The sequence below is a fragment of the Amaranthus tricolor genome, chromosome 4, assembly GCF_026212465.1.
Source record: "Amaranthus tricolor cultivar Red isolate AtriRed21 chromosome 4, ASM2621246v1, whole genome shotgun sequence".
Taxonomy (NCBI): domain Eukaryota; kingdom Viridiplantae; phylum Streptophyta; class Magnoliopsida; order Caryophyllales; family Amaranthaceae; genus Amaranthus; species Amaranthus tricolor.
Genome location: NC_080050.1, coordinates 21,881,038 through 21,898,778, shown reverse-complemented (window position 1 = coordinate 21,898,778; position 17,741 = coordinate 21,881,038). Strand labels below are relative to the sequence as shown.

General features: G+C 29.7%; 1 protein-coding gene across 1 annotated transcript; it reads left to right on the top strand.

Moving 5' to 3' along the window:
* The first annotated feature begins 5,717 nt into the window (after window positions 1-5,717).
* Window positions 5,718-10,496, top strand: LOC130810551 (phosphatidylinositol 4-phosphate 5-kinase 1-like). The gene is made up of 8 exons (XM_057676654.1): window positions 5,718-7,005; window positions 7,099-7,263; window positions 7,343-7,508; window positions 7,702-7,812; window positions 7,915-8,108; window positions 8,190-8,317; window positions 8,407-8,500; window positions 9,008-10,496. Exons 1-8 carry the CDS (start codon window positions 6,038-6,040, stop codon window positions 9,315-9,317), a joined length of 2,136 nt encoding a protein of 711 aa, XP_057532637.1. The 5' UTR covers window positions 5,718-6,037; the 3' UTR covers window positions 9,318-10,496.
* The last annotated feature ends 7,245 nt before the right edge of the window (window positions 10,497-17,741 follow it).

Sequence of the window (17,741 nt, the reverse complement as noted above, 5' to 3'; positions counted from 1 at the left end):
TTATATTATATTTACTTTATAATATGCAAAGTATGAAATATGCTGATAAGTTTTATTAGGAAGTTAGTTTAATGAAATTATGATCAAGATATTTTACATTGTTACAACTATTTTTGTAATAATAATAAAATAAAAATTTAAAAAAATATTTTTGAGAAATTTTTATAAGTTATTAAATATTGAAGTGTTTTTCTTGAATATATGAAATTTCATAATAAAAGTAACTTTTAATCACTATTTAGTACAAAATATTTTATTTGCTAATTATTTGACCAAAATTTATGTAAAATGATATAAAAGTATTTTTGTCTCTTTATCTTTCTCGAGCCGGGGAACTCCTTTCGTCGCGTTCTCCATTATGGGTATGAGTTGCCGCCGTCCTTCCCTCCCCAGACCCTGTCCATAGTTTTTCTATGAGCGAGATACACTGGGTAGGATGATGATGATAATGTAAAAGTATTTTTAGTATACATGCCACTCAAACTAGGTGTGAAATATTGATTTTGTGAGATTACAAGTTCTTGTTTTATAACAAGAAATATTGACTTTTGTGAAAATTATAAGTTTGATTTGTTTTAAAATTAGAAATATTGATTTTTGTGAAATTATAAGTTTTATTTGTTTTATAACTAGAATGTTGATATTTGCAAACCTGATAAGTTTACTTATTTTTCAAAACTTGAAATATTGATTTTTGGTGAACTTGTAGAATTTTGGAAACTTATCCAAATGATGCAATTTTAACTTGAATTTTAATTAGAATATTTGATTTTTTTTGAAGAGAACAAACTTTTATTTATTGTAAAGATGGAAATGTTGATTTTGAAAACTTATTTAAAGAAAAATAGATTTCAATAGCTACTTGTGGAAAATAATAATTTGGAGACTATTGATAGAATATTAAGTTATTAGTGTGAATTTAGCAAACTATTAAAAATAAAGTTATAAATAAAATTTAATGTGTAAAAATTTAATAATGAATGTATAAAGACATAAAGATAATTTTACGTTATGATTAAGAATTTTATTAAATAAAAGAGGTTATCACCTAAGTTGATCAAAGTCAAAGTCAATGTGAAGTTGTAGTAATAAAAATGTGATGTGCTTGTGTGATTGAATATTGAATGAATGACCCTGATGTCGAACCATGGACCGACATGTAAAATTCCGGCGCCCGTGTTGGCCGGCACGTAAAATGCGGTGTAAGACAGGGTGTTAGCTACCTATCCTGTAGAGCTCGAGCATAAATTGTATTAGAAGGGTGACGGCTCCCACCACAATTAGGGTTTAGGACTACGCTCCTCACCTAACCAAACCCTTACATATATTAGGTGTCATATTGATGTGCCTGTTGACCAGTGATAAACTTAATTAGTTTTGATGCTATGATGCATGGTACTGTTATGAGTATTAACCAAATGAACTTACTTAAGTGTTAATATTACCAAATTGTATAAGTGACAGTAATGTACTTCGGTCAGGATTGAGAATGGTATCTTAATGACTTAAAAGTGTGGAACAGAAAAAGAATATGGTAAAAGTATACGGTGATGTCAATTAATTATAAGTTTGTACTTAAATTATTATTTTGTTAATGTAGCGTATAATTTTCGTATTTTGAGCTGGATAGGAAGTTGTGCTCGGCGTTAAGCGCTGACCGATTCAATCAGCTGTCATCCGCATCATGGATGGCAGCATTTTGCAGGATTTAGTTCAGGTTCCGATCCAGACAGCAGCAATTACTATTTGTCGAGAACTTAGCTACTTTTTATATCATTATTGATGACGTATTTTTTTCATTTTGAGCAAATAATATTTCTTATCAGATGTAATATTTTAATTTTATTTTAATAGTTTCAGTTTTTATGATTTAAAGTTTTTAACAGTTCGACATTTTGAGACTTATACTTATACATTAGATTTTACCAATATTAAATATATAATATTAGAATTTAAGAACGTAACATATACATACCGCATCAATATTTTCGACTCAACGTTCTTCACAGCTTGTAAGAGATCGTCCATATATTTGAGACTGTAGTAGCTGCAATCAATGTCATTATCTTGTCTAAAGCACTAAGAGAAAATAGATGTTAGTGCCAAAAACGCTTAAAAAAACTCAAAATTGCAACTTAGCACGTAATTTCAAGCATATAACTATTGTTTTTGGATTCTAACCATTTCAACAACATAATATATACCAAATAGTGTTGTGTGCTAAGTTTCGTGGCAAACAAACCAAGTTTGAACCACTTTATGAGAGAAAATGCCAAAACGCTAAAAAAACCTCAAAAATGCAACTTCGCACATAATTTCAACCATATGACTATTGTTTTCGATTCTAACCATTTCAACACAATAACATATACCAAATAGTGTTGTGTGCCAAGTTTCGTGGCAAACAAACTAAGTTTGAACCACTTTATGCGAGAAAGTGCCAAAAACGTTAAAAAACCTCAAAAACGCAACTTAGCACGTAATTTCAAGCATATGACTATTGTTTTCGATTCTAATTATTTCAACACAATAACATATACCAAATAATATTGTGTGCCAAGTTTCGTGCCAAATGTTTAAGGGTTTATGGATGTTAAAAGGCATATATATATATATATATATATATATATATATATATATATATATATATATATATATATATATATATATATATATATATATATATATATATATATATATATATAAGAAAGATCTAATAAGAAGGGTGTTTAAAATGAAAAGGTTAAGAAGCATTATACATCCTTGATTTGAATAAAATAAAAAAAATCTAAGGTCATGATCGAGTCAAAAACACTGATTTGTAAAAGTTACTATCTTACACAGAAAAGATATTATATATGTCATAAATCCAAAGAATGTTATTAATTTTTCATTGTCATTGTTGAAATAAAAAGAAATTATTGTTATTATTGTTGTTACAAATTATTGAAAGAAATGTTTCTTTTCATGCTCCTTTGTCATTATGAGTAATTTTTTATAGTGTAGTAAATAATATCACAACTTGATCTTATCACAAATATCAACAACATTATAAGTTGCTAGTATTTAATTGTTGAGTTAATGTCATAGCTCAACAACAAGTGCAGGTTGATTAATTTGAATTGGTTAAGTGCGTGTTCGAACAATTGGAAGTTACTTTGTATGGGCGAATGATAACTTGTTTTAGGATTTAGATGCTCTTAAATGGAGAAAAGTAGGCTTATTAGTTCTACTTCAAACTTGTATAGGTTTCCAGTTCATAAGAGGAAGGTGGAATTTTAGTTGGGTGATTATTGTGATTTTTATCGTGCAATGACGCTTATTGTTACGTACACGCAGTAATTAATTATTATGTGCATTATTTCATAGTATTATCAATATTTTATGATTATATGCGTTGTATTAGAATAATAGAGGACTAGAAATTAAATTATACCATTGAATAGTTTTAAGAGTAGTATAGGTGAATAGAATAAAGGTATTAGTACAATATGAGAACAATTCCCTTAGTGGTAGAGAATGAATTATGTTTACGTGGGATCAAAATGATTCCCATATTGTTGAGTCTTGATTATGATTAGTTGACGTGACTCAACAAGATTAGTGTTTGATTGATTTATTAGTCCTCTAGGTCAGATCGAACGGGATCACTGTAGGGGGTATGAGCATACTTTTGTTATTGGGTGTCGGATGGCCGATACCGCCTCTTGACTGAGATGTTACCGTGCGGGCCTTGCAAACCCTAATATGGTGGCCTTTTCACTAGATTGTTACCCCAATGTGCTTTAAATTCCCAAAGGTAGGATCCGAGGGGTCAACTGGACGGGGTATGAGCTCTTACATTCCCATGGCCGCCAGTTGGTCGATAACGCCCTTGGCCTTGTCACTAATGCCATAAAGTAAAGAAAGTATAGGCTACTCTTGAATATTCTTCGAGGGATTTGAAGTTCTGAAAGCAATTTGCAAAGAAAATAGGATGTGTTTAGGGAGATGAGTAGAACCTTAATTGTTGTACAGTGTTATAATTCTATCCATTTGTTCTGTGGTTCTAATTATTTCAAATTCGTTGATGATTGATGTGTATGTGTTTGTTTCTTGCTATTTGATCATGACTTTCTATGATGTTCTTGCTATGACGAATATTGACTTTGATTATTACGTTGAGCAATAGGAGGATCATATGTTAGCATAGCAGGCATAGGAGCTTCTTTTGCATTTTCATTGGGTAAGTGTGGATTACGATTGTAGCAATTGTCATACGGTTAGCTTGATGTTTTATACCTCCTATTATGCTTGTAAAGTTTTGGGTTGTATAATTCTTTTGTACAAAGCCATGTGACCTCATGCATGGTTTGTAGTTGTGCTACGTAGTGGTTGCTTGTATGGTCCTACAAATATTTTTGTAGCTTTCAAAACCAATGCGTTAACACTAGTACCATGATCTGTGTAGGAATTGTTGATTTGAGGAGCTGATGATGAATCGTTCCGTCGTGGCATATTATTGAAAGGCAATGAGGCCTTAGATTAGTTTAGTAATGTTATTCTGTTTACCTCTCTTTGTCATATCCTAAATTTTTAGTAGAGATGCCGCCGAAATTTTCATTCACATTTTTAAAGTTAATTTTTAACATATATTTATATTTTTTTTGGGGAAATTCTACTTGGTAGTATCCAATTTTCATTAAATGCCAATGGTAGCACTTTTGTAAGATTTTTCCACATGGTAGCATCTAATTTATGCACTATCTAACTGCCGTAGCATTTTTCGTTAAATTCTTGTTAATTTCCGTTTAATTCATCATTTTGTAAGACTTTTCCACATGGTAGCGTGCAGTTTTTGCTCTCAAATATTTAATTCACCATTTTGTCGTTTAATTCACTGATTAATTTATCAACGCTCTTAAATGTTGTAACGATTAAGTAGATATGTATTAGTGCTTGGAATGCACCTTTTGAACTTATGAAATGCACCTTTTGAACTTATAAAATGTGCCTTTTGAATTATTTATTAGTGTTTGTAATGCACCTTTTAAACTTTATAATGCCAATAATTTGAATGAAAATAAAATTGTTACAACATTTAAGGGCGTTGATAAAATAATCGGTGAATTCAATGTTAAAATGGTGAATTAAACATTTGAGAGCAAGAATTGGATGCTACCATGTAGAAAAATCTTACAAAATAATGAATTAAACAGAAATTAACAAGAATTTAACGAAAAGAAAAAATAATGAAGGAAATGAAACAGATAAAAAGAAAAAACTTGGTAGAGATTGGTATCAACAAACACAAATTCTTGTGAGAGACTGTCTCTTTGAGAGACCTTGTCTAATTGAGCCGGTCCATTATATATTTTTAAAAATATTGTAAGTATGTATTAAAAATGATGTAAGTAGACATTTAAGATATTAAAAGTATGCATCAAGGATACGGTAAGTAAGCTTTAAGGATAATTTAAGTATATATTAAAAATACGATAAGTAAGCTAAAATCTTTAATAAGTTGGGTTTGAAATATGTCTCTAAAAGAAACGATCTTTCAAGAGACTATCTAGTCTGATCAACAAAACAACCAAAATTAGGGTAATTAAGTCATTAACTAATTAATTGTGGAAGCTGCTTAGAGTTAGGGACCTACCCTTTATGCAAAATTCCAATTTTCATCAAGACTAATGTCGACATTTCACTTTAAGGGTTTTTACTGTGCCAATTCTTTCTAATCCTTCCCCTCACCTTTCCCCATTGCCAAACCAACTTCTTAATTACTCGTTTTTATTTGATTTACTCTCTCGTTTTCTCCATTTTCTCTTCCTTCTCTTCCTTCTCTTTTCATTATTTTGCTTTCTGCAACACAACTTAAAATTCTCTCTCTATCTTTCTCTCTCCTCACCAAAACATGTTACAGACTCGACCACAAAACATCTCAGAAACTCAAACCCTTTCTAAATCCCTCTAAATCACTCCCAAATTCTTTTTCATTATCACTTTTTCATCTTTAAAATACTTATTTATCTTCCATTGTTATTCAGATTCCAGAATGTTCAAATCTGCAGTAGAATTCGAGATAATCCCATTGCCAGATACACCCGAAAAGGAATCATCCAAAAACCCATTAGTTCGTACAAGGTCTCAAGCAACAACAAGGAGAATAACACCAACAAACTCCCAAAACGACACAGTTTTAACACCACACCCACCAATCGTTGAAAAGCGCCTCCCTAATGGAGATCTCTACATAGGATCTTTCTTAGCAAATCTACCTCATGGTGTAGGTAAATATCTCTGGTCAGACGGATGCATGTATGAAGGAGAATGGAAGAAAGGAAAAGCCAACGGTAAAGGCAAATTTTCATGGCCTTCAGGTGCGACCTATGAAGGTGAGTTCAAAGCTGGTCGTATGGAAGGACAAGGCACTTATACTGGTTCAGATGGTGATACGTACAAGGGTTCATGGGTTTCTGATAAAAAACATGGGTATGGTGAAAAAAGGTATGCTAATGGTGATTTTTATGAGGGTTCTTGGAAGAGGAATGTTCAAGATGGGAATGGTAAATATGTATGGAGGAATGGGAATCAGTATCATGGGGAATGGAAGAATGGGTTGATATGTGGTAAAGGGGTTTTAATTTATTCTAATGGTAAAAAATTTGAGGGTGTTTTGGAGAATGGGATTATGAGAGGGTATGATACCTTTTACCCAGGAAATGGGTATGATAACTGTGACATTAATGCTAAGAAGAAAGTGTCTTTAGATGGTGGAGGTGAGAGGATAGTCCCAAGGATATGTATATGGGAAAGTGATGGAGAAGCAGGAGATATAACCTGTGATATAATTGATAATGTTGAAGCAGCTTCTATGATTTATGGGGATGGATTTGTAAGGTTAGATCGGCAGCTTGTTAAAAGTCCTTGTTGTTTTATCAAGGAAGCTAAGAAACCTGGACAAACTATTTCTAAAGGTCATAAGAATTATGATTTAATGCTTAATCTTCAATTGGGTATTAGGTAAATCTCATTTTTTTTTCACTGAATTTTATTCTTTTGGGCTTTGATTATGTTTTAATTTAGGGAATAATTAATATTTTTTAAAAATTGTAGATATTCAGTTGGAAAACATGCTTCCACTTTGAGGGGTCTGAAAAATAGCGATTTTGATCCCAAGGATAAGCCATCAACAAGGTTTCCACCTGAAGGATCAAAACTGACACCAACCCATAAATCATCTGAGTTTCGGTGGAAAGATTATTGTCCAATGGTTTTCAGGTAAGCTGAATTGTTTAATTTAATTTAATTTAATTGTTGATGTAAGAAATGATTGATTTTGATTATGTGGGTGATTTAGACATTTGAGGGAGTTATTTCAAATAGATCCTGCCGATTATATGTTGGCAATTTGTGGAAATGATGCACTCCGAGAGCTGTCTTCACCTGGGAAAAGTGGAAGTTTTTTCTATCTTACACAAGATGACAGATTTATGATCAAGACCGTGAAGAAATCTGAAGTCAAGGTTTGTTTGCTAATTTTTGACTTGTGTTGTTTTCTCTTTTAAGATGTTTATGCTTGTTAGCTGGCTGTTTGGTGATTGGTGAATGGTGAATTGTGAATGTTGATTCCTTTGGTTAGTGGTTAAGTGTTGGTTAAAATAATGCAATTTGGTATAAGATAATGTAGGCGTGTTCTAACTTGGTGTTTAACATCAGGTTCTACTTAGGATGCTTCCAAGTTACTACCAACATGTTTGCCGATATGAAAATTCTCTCGTGACTCGATTTTATGGAGTGCATTCTGTAAAACCAGCTGGTGGACCGAAGGTAGTTGTTTTTTTACTTGTAGAATAATACTCCTTGTTCATTGAATATTCCTGGGGTTACTTGAGATGAATGACTGGATATTGTTTTGTTGATTGGAACCAGACACGCTTCATTGTCATGGGCAATTTGTTTTGCTCTGAGTATCGAATACATAGGCGTTTTGATTTGAAAGGTTCTCGACATGGTCGAATAACGGAGAAACCAGAGGGGGAGATAGATGAAACTACCACCCTTAAGGACCTCGATCTTGACTTTGTTTTCCGTTTACAAAGGAATTGGTACCAGGAATTGATCAAGTGAGTGAATAACACATTATTTCGAAACTTTAATTTGATTTTTTTGCTGCTAGACTTTGGTTGTAATGTGCTTCAAAATAGGCAAGTTGAGCGGGATTGTGAATTTCTAGAAGCAGAGAGAATCATGGACTACAGTCTTTTGGTTGGTATTCACTTTCGTGATGACAATACAGGAGATAAAATGGGTCTATCTCCATTCGTCCTTCGTGGTATGAACTTCCTCCTGTGTATGTATTTAGATTTTAATGAACTTAAAATTAAATGTGAACTAACTAAATTGGGTAATTTCTTGTTCCAGGCAAAAGGGATTCATATCGGAATGAGAAATACTTGCGTGGACGCCGTTTCCTCGAAGCAGAACTACAGGATATGGACCGTGTTCTTGCTGGAAGGTGTGTTTTCTGCTCTTGATCATTCTACTGTTTAGTATTTACTTTCACGCCAGGAGTTTCTTTCGAATTATTTGCCTGTTTATTATGGTTCATTTTAGTTTTTTGATGCAATTGATCAACCGTATCATTTCTCCGATTTTGTGGTTTCAATTGTTTCATTAATCGATTTAAGTGTTGTTACATGCATCATGGAAAGTGTTATTGGTTGTTACTTTGCAAGAGATTCGTTGTCAATAGTCCTAATAGTTTTACTTTTGGTCCTTTTGGATATGGATATGGATATGGATATGGTTCCATTATATCCAAAGATAAGGGTGGCAAAATATGTTCTTTAGTCTGACTAACTGAAGTTTGAGTATGGGATGCCATTTAATATTTCTGTCATTTGAAATGTGGTTCTTATATGCCCTCGTCTCAACTTGAGTGTTGACTTGTAATTTTTCTTTCATGGCTGTTATAAGAGGTGATTGATTAGTGTCATTAATATTGTATCATTTTGTCGATCAGGAAACCATTGATCAGACTAGGGGCAAATATGCCAGCCAGAGCTGAGCGGCTTGCTAGGAGAAGTGATTTCGATCAGTACATTCCTGGGGGCTACGGAAATTTGATCCCAGCTCGTAGTGGTGAAATATATGAAGTAATAATTTACTTTGGTATAATTGATATATTACAAGACTATGACATTGGCAAGTGGTTAGAGCACACCTATAAATCTTTTCAAGCTGATCCAACGTCGATTTCAGCTGTAGATCCTAAGCTATATTCTAAGAGATTCCGAGATTTCATCGGAAGGATTTTTGTTGAAGACAGATGATAGCAGTGGAGAATGGGAGAGAGCCAAAAACTAGAACACATTCCAAATGGGTGGCACTATTCCATTGAAAATGGAATCACCTATTGGTATTAGGGTCCCCTCCATGTGGAAAATGGAAGTCAAGAAAATTCAATTCTTCTTTTCTTGATAGTAATGTTTAAGGGCAAAACAGGACCAAGAAAACTATCTTATTTGGTGGAAAAAATAGTGTGCCAAATGCATCAAATGGTAATCACACGGGGAAGTGAATTAGAGTTGCTATGACATCGACTAAATTTGGCCTTGGCCGAGTTTTGTGAATCAGCCAAGAGCACGATACAGGGGGATTCGGCATTATTCTTGTACATTCAACGGGTAAAATTGGATCTTGGATCGATATTTGTTACTCCATTAAATTTTCTCTTGCGTTGGGTAAAATTTTGTAATAATGATTAAAGTAGGACGGATCTGAAAGATAGGTATAGAGAAAAGGGGAAAATATGGTTTTCCCCAAGAAAAAGAGACTCAAAACAAATGGGGGGAGATATGTGATGGAATAACTGTACATGTTTATACTACTAGAAATCAAGGATGAACAGATAATTTATGTGAATCATGTTTTTTTGTACATTTAGTGTCTAGTAAGTTAGTGCCTTATTGAGGAGGTAATTTAGATTTAAAATGTTGGTTAAATTGTGTGACTTTTATTACAAGGAAGGTCCCATGTGTTTCTCTCTCTAAAAGATTTAAAAAAAAAAATAAAAAATAAAAAATAAGGGCATGTTTGGGGAAATGAGAAAATGGTGGTGGTGGGGAGCAATTTGAAGGAGGCTTTTACAGGTAAAGTTGAAGGAGTTGAAGGAGGAAGGAGATGTTCATAAAAAGAAGAGAAAGCACAAGAAAGATACAGATTGATGGGGATCTCTCTTTGTTCTTTGTTTACTTTCTTTGATTCAAACAATTCTTTTTCTTTTTACTATTTTTGATTTATATTTTGGTTTTTTTTACTACTCAATAGTGAGTATTTTTTAATAAGAGCTACAGAGTGTTGCCAGATTAATGCTAAATAATTGTACAAAAGCAGCCAAACCAAACAGAGAATATGGAAGAGAAGAGAAGAAAACCCCATTTCATTTTGACCAAACTATACTTTTTTATGCCATGATCCCAATGACATTACCACTCGTTTGCCCTTAGTGGTGGACCAATTTTTTACTATTCAAAATATTTTTAATTCATCATATAATCAGTGAACTAATTTGAGTGTCATTCGTGATTTTACATATTAATTTTTATAATTTTTATTTAGAAATCGTTATAATCAAAGTATGATTTATGATGGAGCTTGGACACTCCATGTCAAGGCAATGCCCGCTAGTGTGGTAAAATCATATTTTCTTTCGATGGGGTATATTTTATTATAAGTTAAAAAACTAGAAATGTTGTTGATAAAATTTAATTTTTAACATTTTGATATAGAAAATATTTCCTCCGTTTTTTATTATTTGCAATAGTGGAAATTATTTACTATTCATTTATTATTAGTTTGTGATTAATTTTTAATCTATAAGTTAAAATATAATTAAGTGAGATTTTGTTTAATTCGTCTCAATGTAAAGATTATTAATTTTGAATATTTATAATTTTATTATGTATAATTAGAGATATTAAAGATCGAATAAGTGTGTTAGACTGCGTAAAAATACAAATATTGCAAATAATTTAAAACGAAGGTAGTAATAATATGAATAAACTATAAAGAGGGGAGATTGTGAATAGTAATATGTCTCCTAAAGGCATAATGGTTTTGTTATTGGTATTGGAGTATTGGTAGTGAGAGTCCTTAAAGGGGCATCCGCATGGTACAATGACAATGTAAAATAGTGATAAACTACTACTATTATCAAGGCAAGGGTAGGGTGGTAGGGACTGGAAGGGTCAAAGTCAGTAACAGGGGCTAGGCAGTTGCCCCATTGCTCCTTCTCTCTCTTTCTTACCTTTTTGGACCACTTTTTTTTTTTTTTTTTTTTTTTTTTTAATTTTATTTTATATTTTTGTCTTTCTTGCCCTTTCTTCTAAATTACTACCTCCGTCCAACTATTTGCAATATTCTACTCTCATCAATGCTCTATGCTCTCTAGTAAGTTCTATGTAAGATAAATTGCATAATCTTATGTTTCCATCTTTTTCGTATTTTTGTTCTTCCATACAATATTCATTTTTGTTGTTTTTTGAAATAAATATATAAGATCAACAAACATATTTAAATTATACTTTTAAGTGAAACTATGAGATAAAATACGAATTTATGTTCGACTGTTTATATATTAAAAGAAAATGAATATATACAAAAGAAAATAAATACTCTTTCTATTCCTCTTAATTTGTCCCATTTTTTGTTTTAATCAATCCCTATAAATTTAACCAATTATTATTTTCGGGTGTGATCTATCATTTTGAAAAAAAGTAAATTTTATTTATTGATTAAAAACTTACAACAGCTATATTACTCCGAATAAAAACACGCAAATATAATACTAATTGAAATCAAATAACAATGTAACTTAATTAAGCAATCATCGTTGTAAAAGATATCCGACACTTTTGTATGTTCACTTTCACATTATTATTTAATATTACTTTCAACAAATAAGTAGTTTTGATGATCTTTGTATTTATAATTGAATATGAGACAATCTTTTGCAGATGTCAAATCGAAAATTTACTTATAATGCAAATATCTTCATCAACAAATCAATTTTTACAATAAAAAATAAATTATGAGCATGAAGTCTCACATGCAGATACATAAAAATTCAATTAATTGATAAAAATAATCCAATAAATAAATACAAAAACTCTCTATTAGAGTGAGAATAATATTTTATTTTAAACCTAAAAGAAAAAAGTTCTATCATGGATAAATTAAGGGTTACCCAAACATGACAATTATATTATACAAATTCTTGTGAGATACGATTTTTTAAGAGATCATCTCTAATTGAATTGACCCAAAAAAAAATTTAAAAATCATTAAGCATTAAGTTTTAATAGACTAAACCTGAAAGACGTCTTTCAGAAAGATGATCTCTTAAGAGACCAACTGATCATATTAAGGCTTGAGAGAAATGGAAGAAAGGAGAAGAGAAAGCGAGACAACAAAAAATTAGGGTTTTATGATAATTTATATAACTCCATTACATTAACACATCTTTACTCTTTATTTTTTCTCACTTATTTTTCAAATTTACTTGCTAAATGACAAAAAACCAATCGACTCTACCCAATTCCTTAAACTTCATGATAAAAAATATATGCTAGTAATCCAAATCTTAAATAGGATTTTAATAATGATGGAATCATACCATCCTATCACGATCAAAATATGGGTGATATAATATAATACAATTTTACGATCTTAAGATTAAACGATCCAATTCTATAAGATTCGTCTCAATTATGAAAAATTTTCTTATATTCTAATTTTTAGTTACATATAAATATAAGTAAAAAAAAAAATTGAAATTACAATTACGACAATTCATGTAAAGTGATAATTTATAGTTCCTAGAAGTAAATAATTATTGAAAGTATTTGTTTTATTCAATTTAAATATGCAGTTATAAATCTATATTTATAGCTCAAAATTTTTAAAATTAATTAAATGAACAAATATGACTGATAATAATCAATTATCCTATGACATATCAAAACATATTGGTGGTATATTACGAACCTATGATCTGATTCTACCGATTCACTTATCGACTTGATTTTACAGATTCACTTATCGATCTTGGGCAGAAAAGTATAAGTTTGTAAATCGTAAATAATAATGAGGATATAGACCCATGGCAAATTTTATGTATCTTCTCATAAATTACATTAATTTTTCCCAAAATAATAGTCATTATGTTTGGATAAAAATTTTAAAAAAAAACAAGGAAAAGAAGGGAAAGGGTTAGGGAACGAAGATAAAATAATTATTATTTTAAATCTTTTCACTGTTTTAAGAAATTTGATCATCAACAAATTTACCAAATTTAATGTGACTAGTATCTTTTCAAATCACTTCTTTGTTTTTCATTCTCGTTTTTTCAATTCAAACAAAGTAATTTCTTCTTTCTATTATACTTGTACATTTAATGTGCAATCATGTTAAATTTAGTTTTTTAATATATAATTTTTTATTATGCGTACTTAGAGATAATAAGACTCAAAATTTGTTTTGAAAACGTGCAAAAGGTAAGATAGAGTATTAAACTATACACATCTAAAAATTATAAAAAGTTAGTATCATAAAAGTGTACAATTAGACAATTCAAATAAGATTCCACTTGACTATATTTTTATTATATATTAGTCGAAATATATAAAATAAACTTAAACGACAAATAGCGTTTATAATTATAATGTAGCAATGTAGCAATGTAGCGAGTATCTTACGGAGCAGGCATAAAATATGAAAGGAGTCCCAATATAGAAATGAAAAGATGTACTAATAAGATAAAGAATTTTAAACCTTACTGCCAAATAGTAGTTTGAGTAAGTAATATATAAAGCTTTAAACTTCAGTGTCAAAACAAAGAGGTAAATAATTAGATTAAGCATTTCAAGTTTTCAACTTTGAAGATACTTTTCTATTACTCGTAAACATCATTATGACTCTTCTCTCCTACCATTATCTATTTTAATTAAACAATCACAAACTTGTGTAAATATCAATGCAATTCAGAAAATCTTAATGGATGGGATTTGACTTCTTTAATACACTACTTTTGTAGGATTTTAGTGTTAATGTTGCAATTATACATCTCACTCAATTTATATTATTTTTTTATTTAAATTGTTCAATTCATTATGCACTAATTCCTTATTTAGAAATGACGCTTAGCTACAAGTTTACAACCTTCTTTTAATCTTAAATATACTTTTAAACACTCTTTTAATATTATTTATATATGTTAAATTAGGCTGGACTTATTCTGAATGTCAACATATTAACAGGAAAATACGAGATGCACACATTTCATAAGCCAAAGAGATATGTACCAACCCAAAACTATATGACAATGGGAAGAAAGGCTCCATTAACTTATAAAGTGTGCATACTATCTTTAGTTTTGTCAATGTGGGATAAACCATCCCAACACCCCACTCACTTGCGAACCCCCGTCAAGTTCGCATGTGGGAGTAATCAATTCGGCAGAATCGCTATTCTTCTCGGGCCTACCATTTTTAATTTTTTGATTTAACCATCGGCTCGGATACTATATTGAATTAGACTGGACTTATTGTGAATGCCAGCATATTAACGGGGAAACACGAGGTGCATACACTTCATAAGCCAAGGAGATATATACCATTCCAAAACCATTTGGCAATGGAAAGAAGGACTCCAATAATTTATAAAGTGTGCACACAATTTTAGTTTTGTTGATGTTAGATAAACCATCCCATCAATATAATATAATATTTTTTTTAAATACTTCATATCATATTTTCATTATTTTTGTACCATTTAAAAATCACCATTTTTCTATTTTGATAATATTCTAGTCTAGAGAGGGTCAGAGGAGTAAACTAGTAGGAGTAGTATATGCCTATAGTACATGGGAATTCTCACCAGTGAGGCAGTGAGTTTACTATCTTAAAAGAATCGAAAGTTAGATGTTCAAAAAATTGGACCAAAACCAATAAAATTAGGAAAACAATACTACTTTTACTCTCTTATACTTCTTATAATTTTTTATAAAAAGATTAATTTGTTTAACTAATTTGCAGTCAGATATTCATAAGCCGCAAAGAAAATATATTTGTGGAAGAAATTAAAATATAAATGCAGAGCCAAATTTCAAATAAAAATATTGCAAAATTAAGAAAGGATTGAAAAATAATATAGCAAAATTAAAGGAGAGTTCATGTTATTTTTTATTATTTTTTTTAATGGAGTTTATGTTACTTTAGACTATTTCAATTACTTCCTTCGCTTCTATTTAATATTTTCATGATAAAATGATCACGAAAATTAAGAATATAAGTAACTCTATCTTTTAAACTAAAACTCTTATATTGCTGTTGTGTCAAATATATCAGTTTTAGACTTTAAAGAGTGCAATATCTTCACAATTAATTTAAAATTCAAAATAAAATGAATTCTCTGTCTAAATTTGATTTTTCATGCAGCCAAGCATTTATTTTGATTATTTATATTTTGAACTAAAAATAATCAAAAATAATAAAAAGTTAATATAATAAAAGTATGCAATTAGAAAAATTAAATAAATTCTCACTTGTAATGTATAAGATAAATTTCAAAAATTAATAGTTTTAATAAAAATAATATAGCGACTATTTTAGAACGAGAGATGAAACTTTACAAAAATTTTTAACTAATTATTAATCGCAATATATAAGTACAAATAGATTGAATATAAGTTCTGGTCCTGGAGGACAAAATTTGAAAAAATATGAAAAATGTTAAATATATATATATATATATATATATATATATATATATATATATATATATATATATATATATATATATATATATATATATATATATATATGAGGATAAAAAGCGTAGATTTTGTTTGTAAGAGTATATTTTGATGGAGTAAATAAAAGTGTAGTATGTCTAGGTTTATTGGGACAGGGTCGCCGTCGGTGGCAGACTTTAACATTAACTTGGCTTCACGTTTAGCCTTACCCTTCTTCACTACTCACTCAGATTCACTCCTCACTACTACAAAGTCCTAATAAAAATTAATGTTGGTTCAACTTCCTTCTCTTAATTAATACTCCTACTCCTATTGTAATTTTAAGGGACATTTGAATTCAATTTAATGAATAATCAAAGCACTTGTAGACTTTTAGTTGGCTTTCTACTTTCTGAGGTTATATTTGACTTTTTATGCAATTTAAAGTGTTATTTTATTTATTTATGTATTGTATTATACTTTTTTAGTTTTCTAATATTATTTCCGTTTAGAATAATCTACTTTGAATAGCTAAATTTGATTAATATTTTTAAGACATATATAGATAATAAAATATATTCATGTAAGATCACGTTAAATTTATCTTAATGTATAATTTTAATAATTTTTTATGATACGTATTTAGAAATATTAAAACTCAAAATTTACTTTGAAAACTGTGAAAAAGTAAATAAGAAGAGTAGAAAATAGAAGGAGTACATATCTAAAAATTATCAAAAGTTAATATTATGAAAATATACGATGAAACGATTCAAATAAGATTTCGCTTGACTATATTTTTATTTACACATTAGTCGCAATATATAAAATAAGCTTGAATGATGGATAGAATGTTGGTTGTTGGTTTTTTTTGTTAACTTGTTTGACCAGCAGGAAATGTTAGCTATTTTGTTGGATTTTAAGCTAGCTGAAAAAGCAAGCTGTTTATGAAAATGTTTGGTAAATTCAGGTGTTGGTTGTTGGATGTTTATTAGATAAAAAATAGATCAATAAACCAAAAACCAAGAAAAAACTAACTAAAGTAACTTTTTTATTTTGGCGTAAAATCAGCTTTTCCGCAGAATTAAAAGCCATTTTCCTGATTTTTTTGTCTGTTTTACCGACCAATAAGTTAAAAATCAAAAAACCAATATAAAAGTCAAAGTTTCTTTTATAATTATCTATAGTGCCTAAGTTGTGAGATATCGTTATTTCTAATATGGCAGTGTCTCTGTATTATAAATACTTTTTTAATTGTTAACTAAATAATTTCTCATATTTTCCTTCATTTATAATCCAAGTATCCAACCCTCACAATTTCATTTCGTTGTAATTATTAATCTCCGAATGCTTACTATAAGAATTGTTGGAGTAAATGGAAAAGACAACCTGATATTGTCTGCTACATTATTTTGACGACTCGGTGATGAATGATGATGCCAATATTTCCATGCTAGCTATCGTAGCTTATTGTTTACATTTATTTACCCGATTCTTATTTGTCGCAACCCTTTTTATTTTATCGCCACCCCCTCTCCTAATGAAATTACGAATTTGCCCATGATCTTTAAAAATTTACAAATTTGCCATTGAGTTAATAACTTTTCATTTTCCTTTTTTTTTTTTAATTTTTTTTAATTATTTTTATTTATATTATTATTGTTATTATTATTATCATAGTTATTATTATTATTATTATTATTATTATTATCATCATTATTATTATTATTATTACGGTTATTATTATTACGGTTATTAATAATAATAATAATAATAATAATAATAATAATAATAATAAAATTAATAATAAAAATAATAATAAAAAAAAATTAAAAAAAAAAACCAGTCGCACAAAACGTGCAACTGACAGTCGCACAAAGCAGTCGCACGTTTTGTGCGACTGGTATTTTTTTTTTTTTTTATTATTATTAATTTTATTATTATTATTATTATTATTATTATT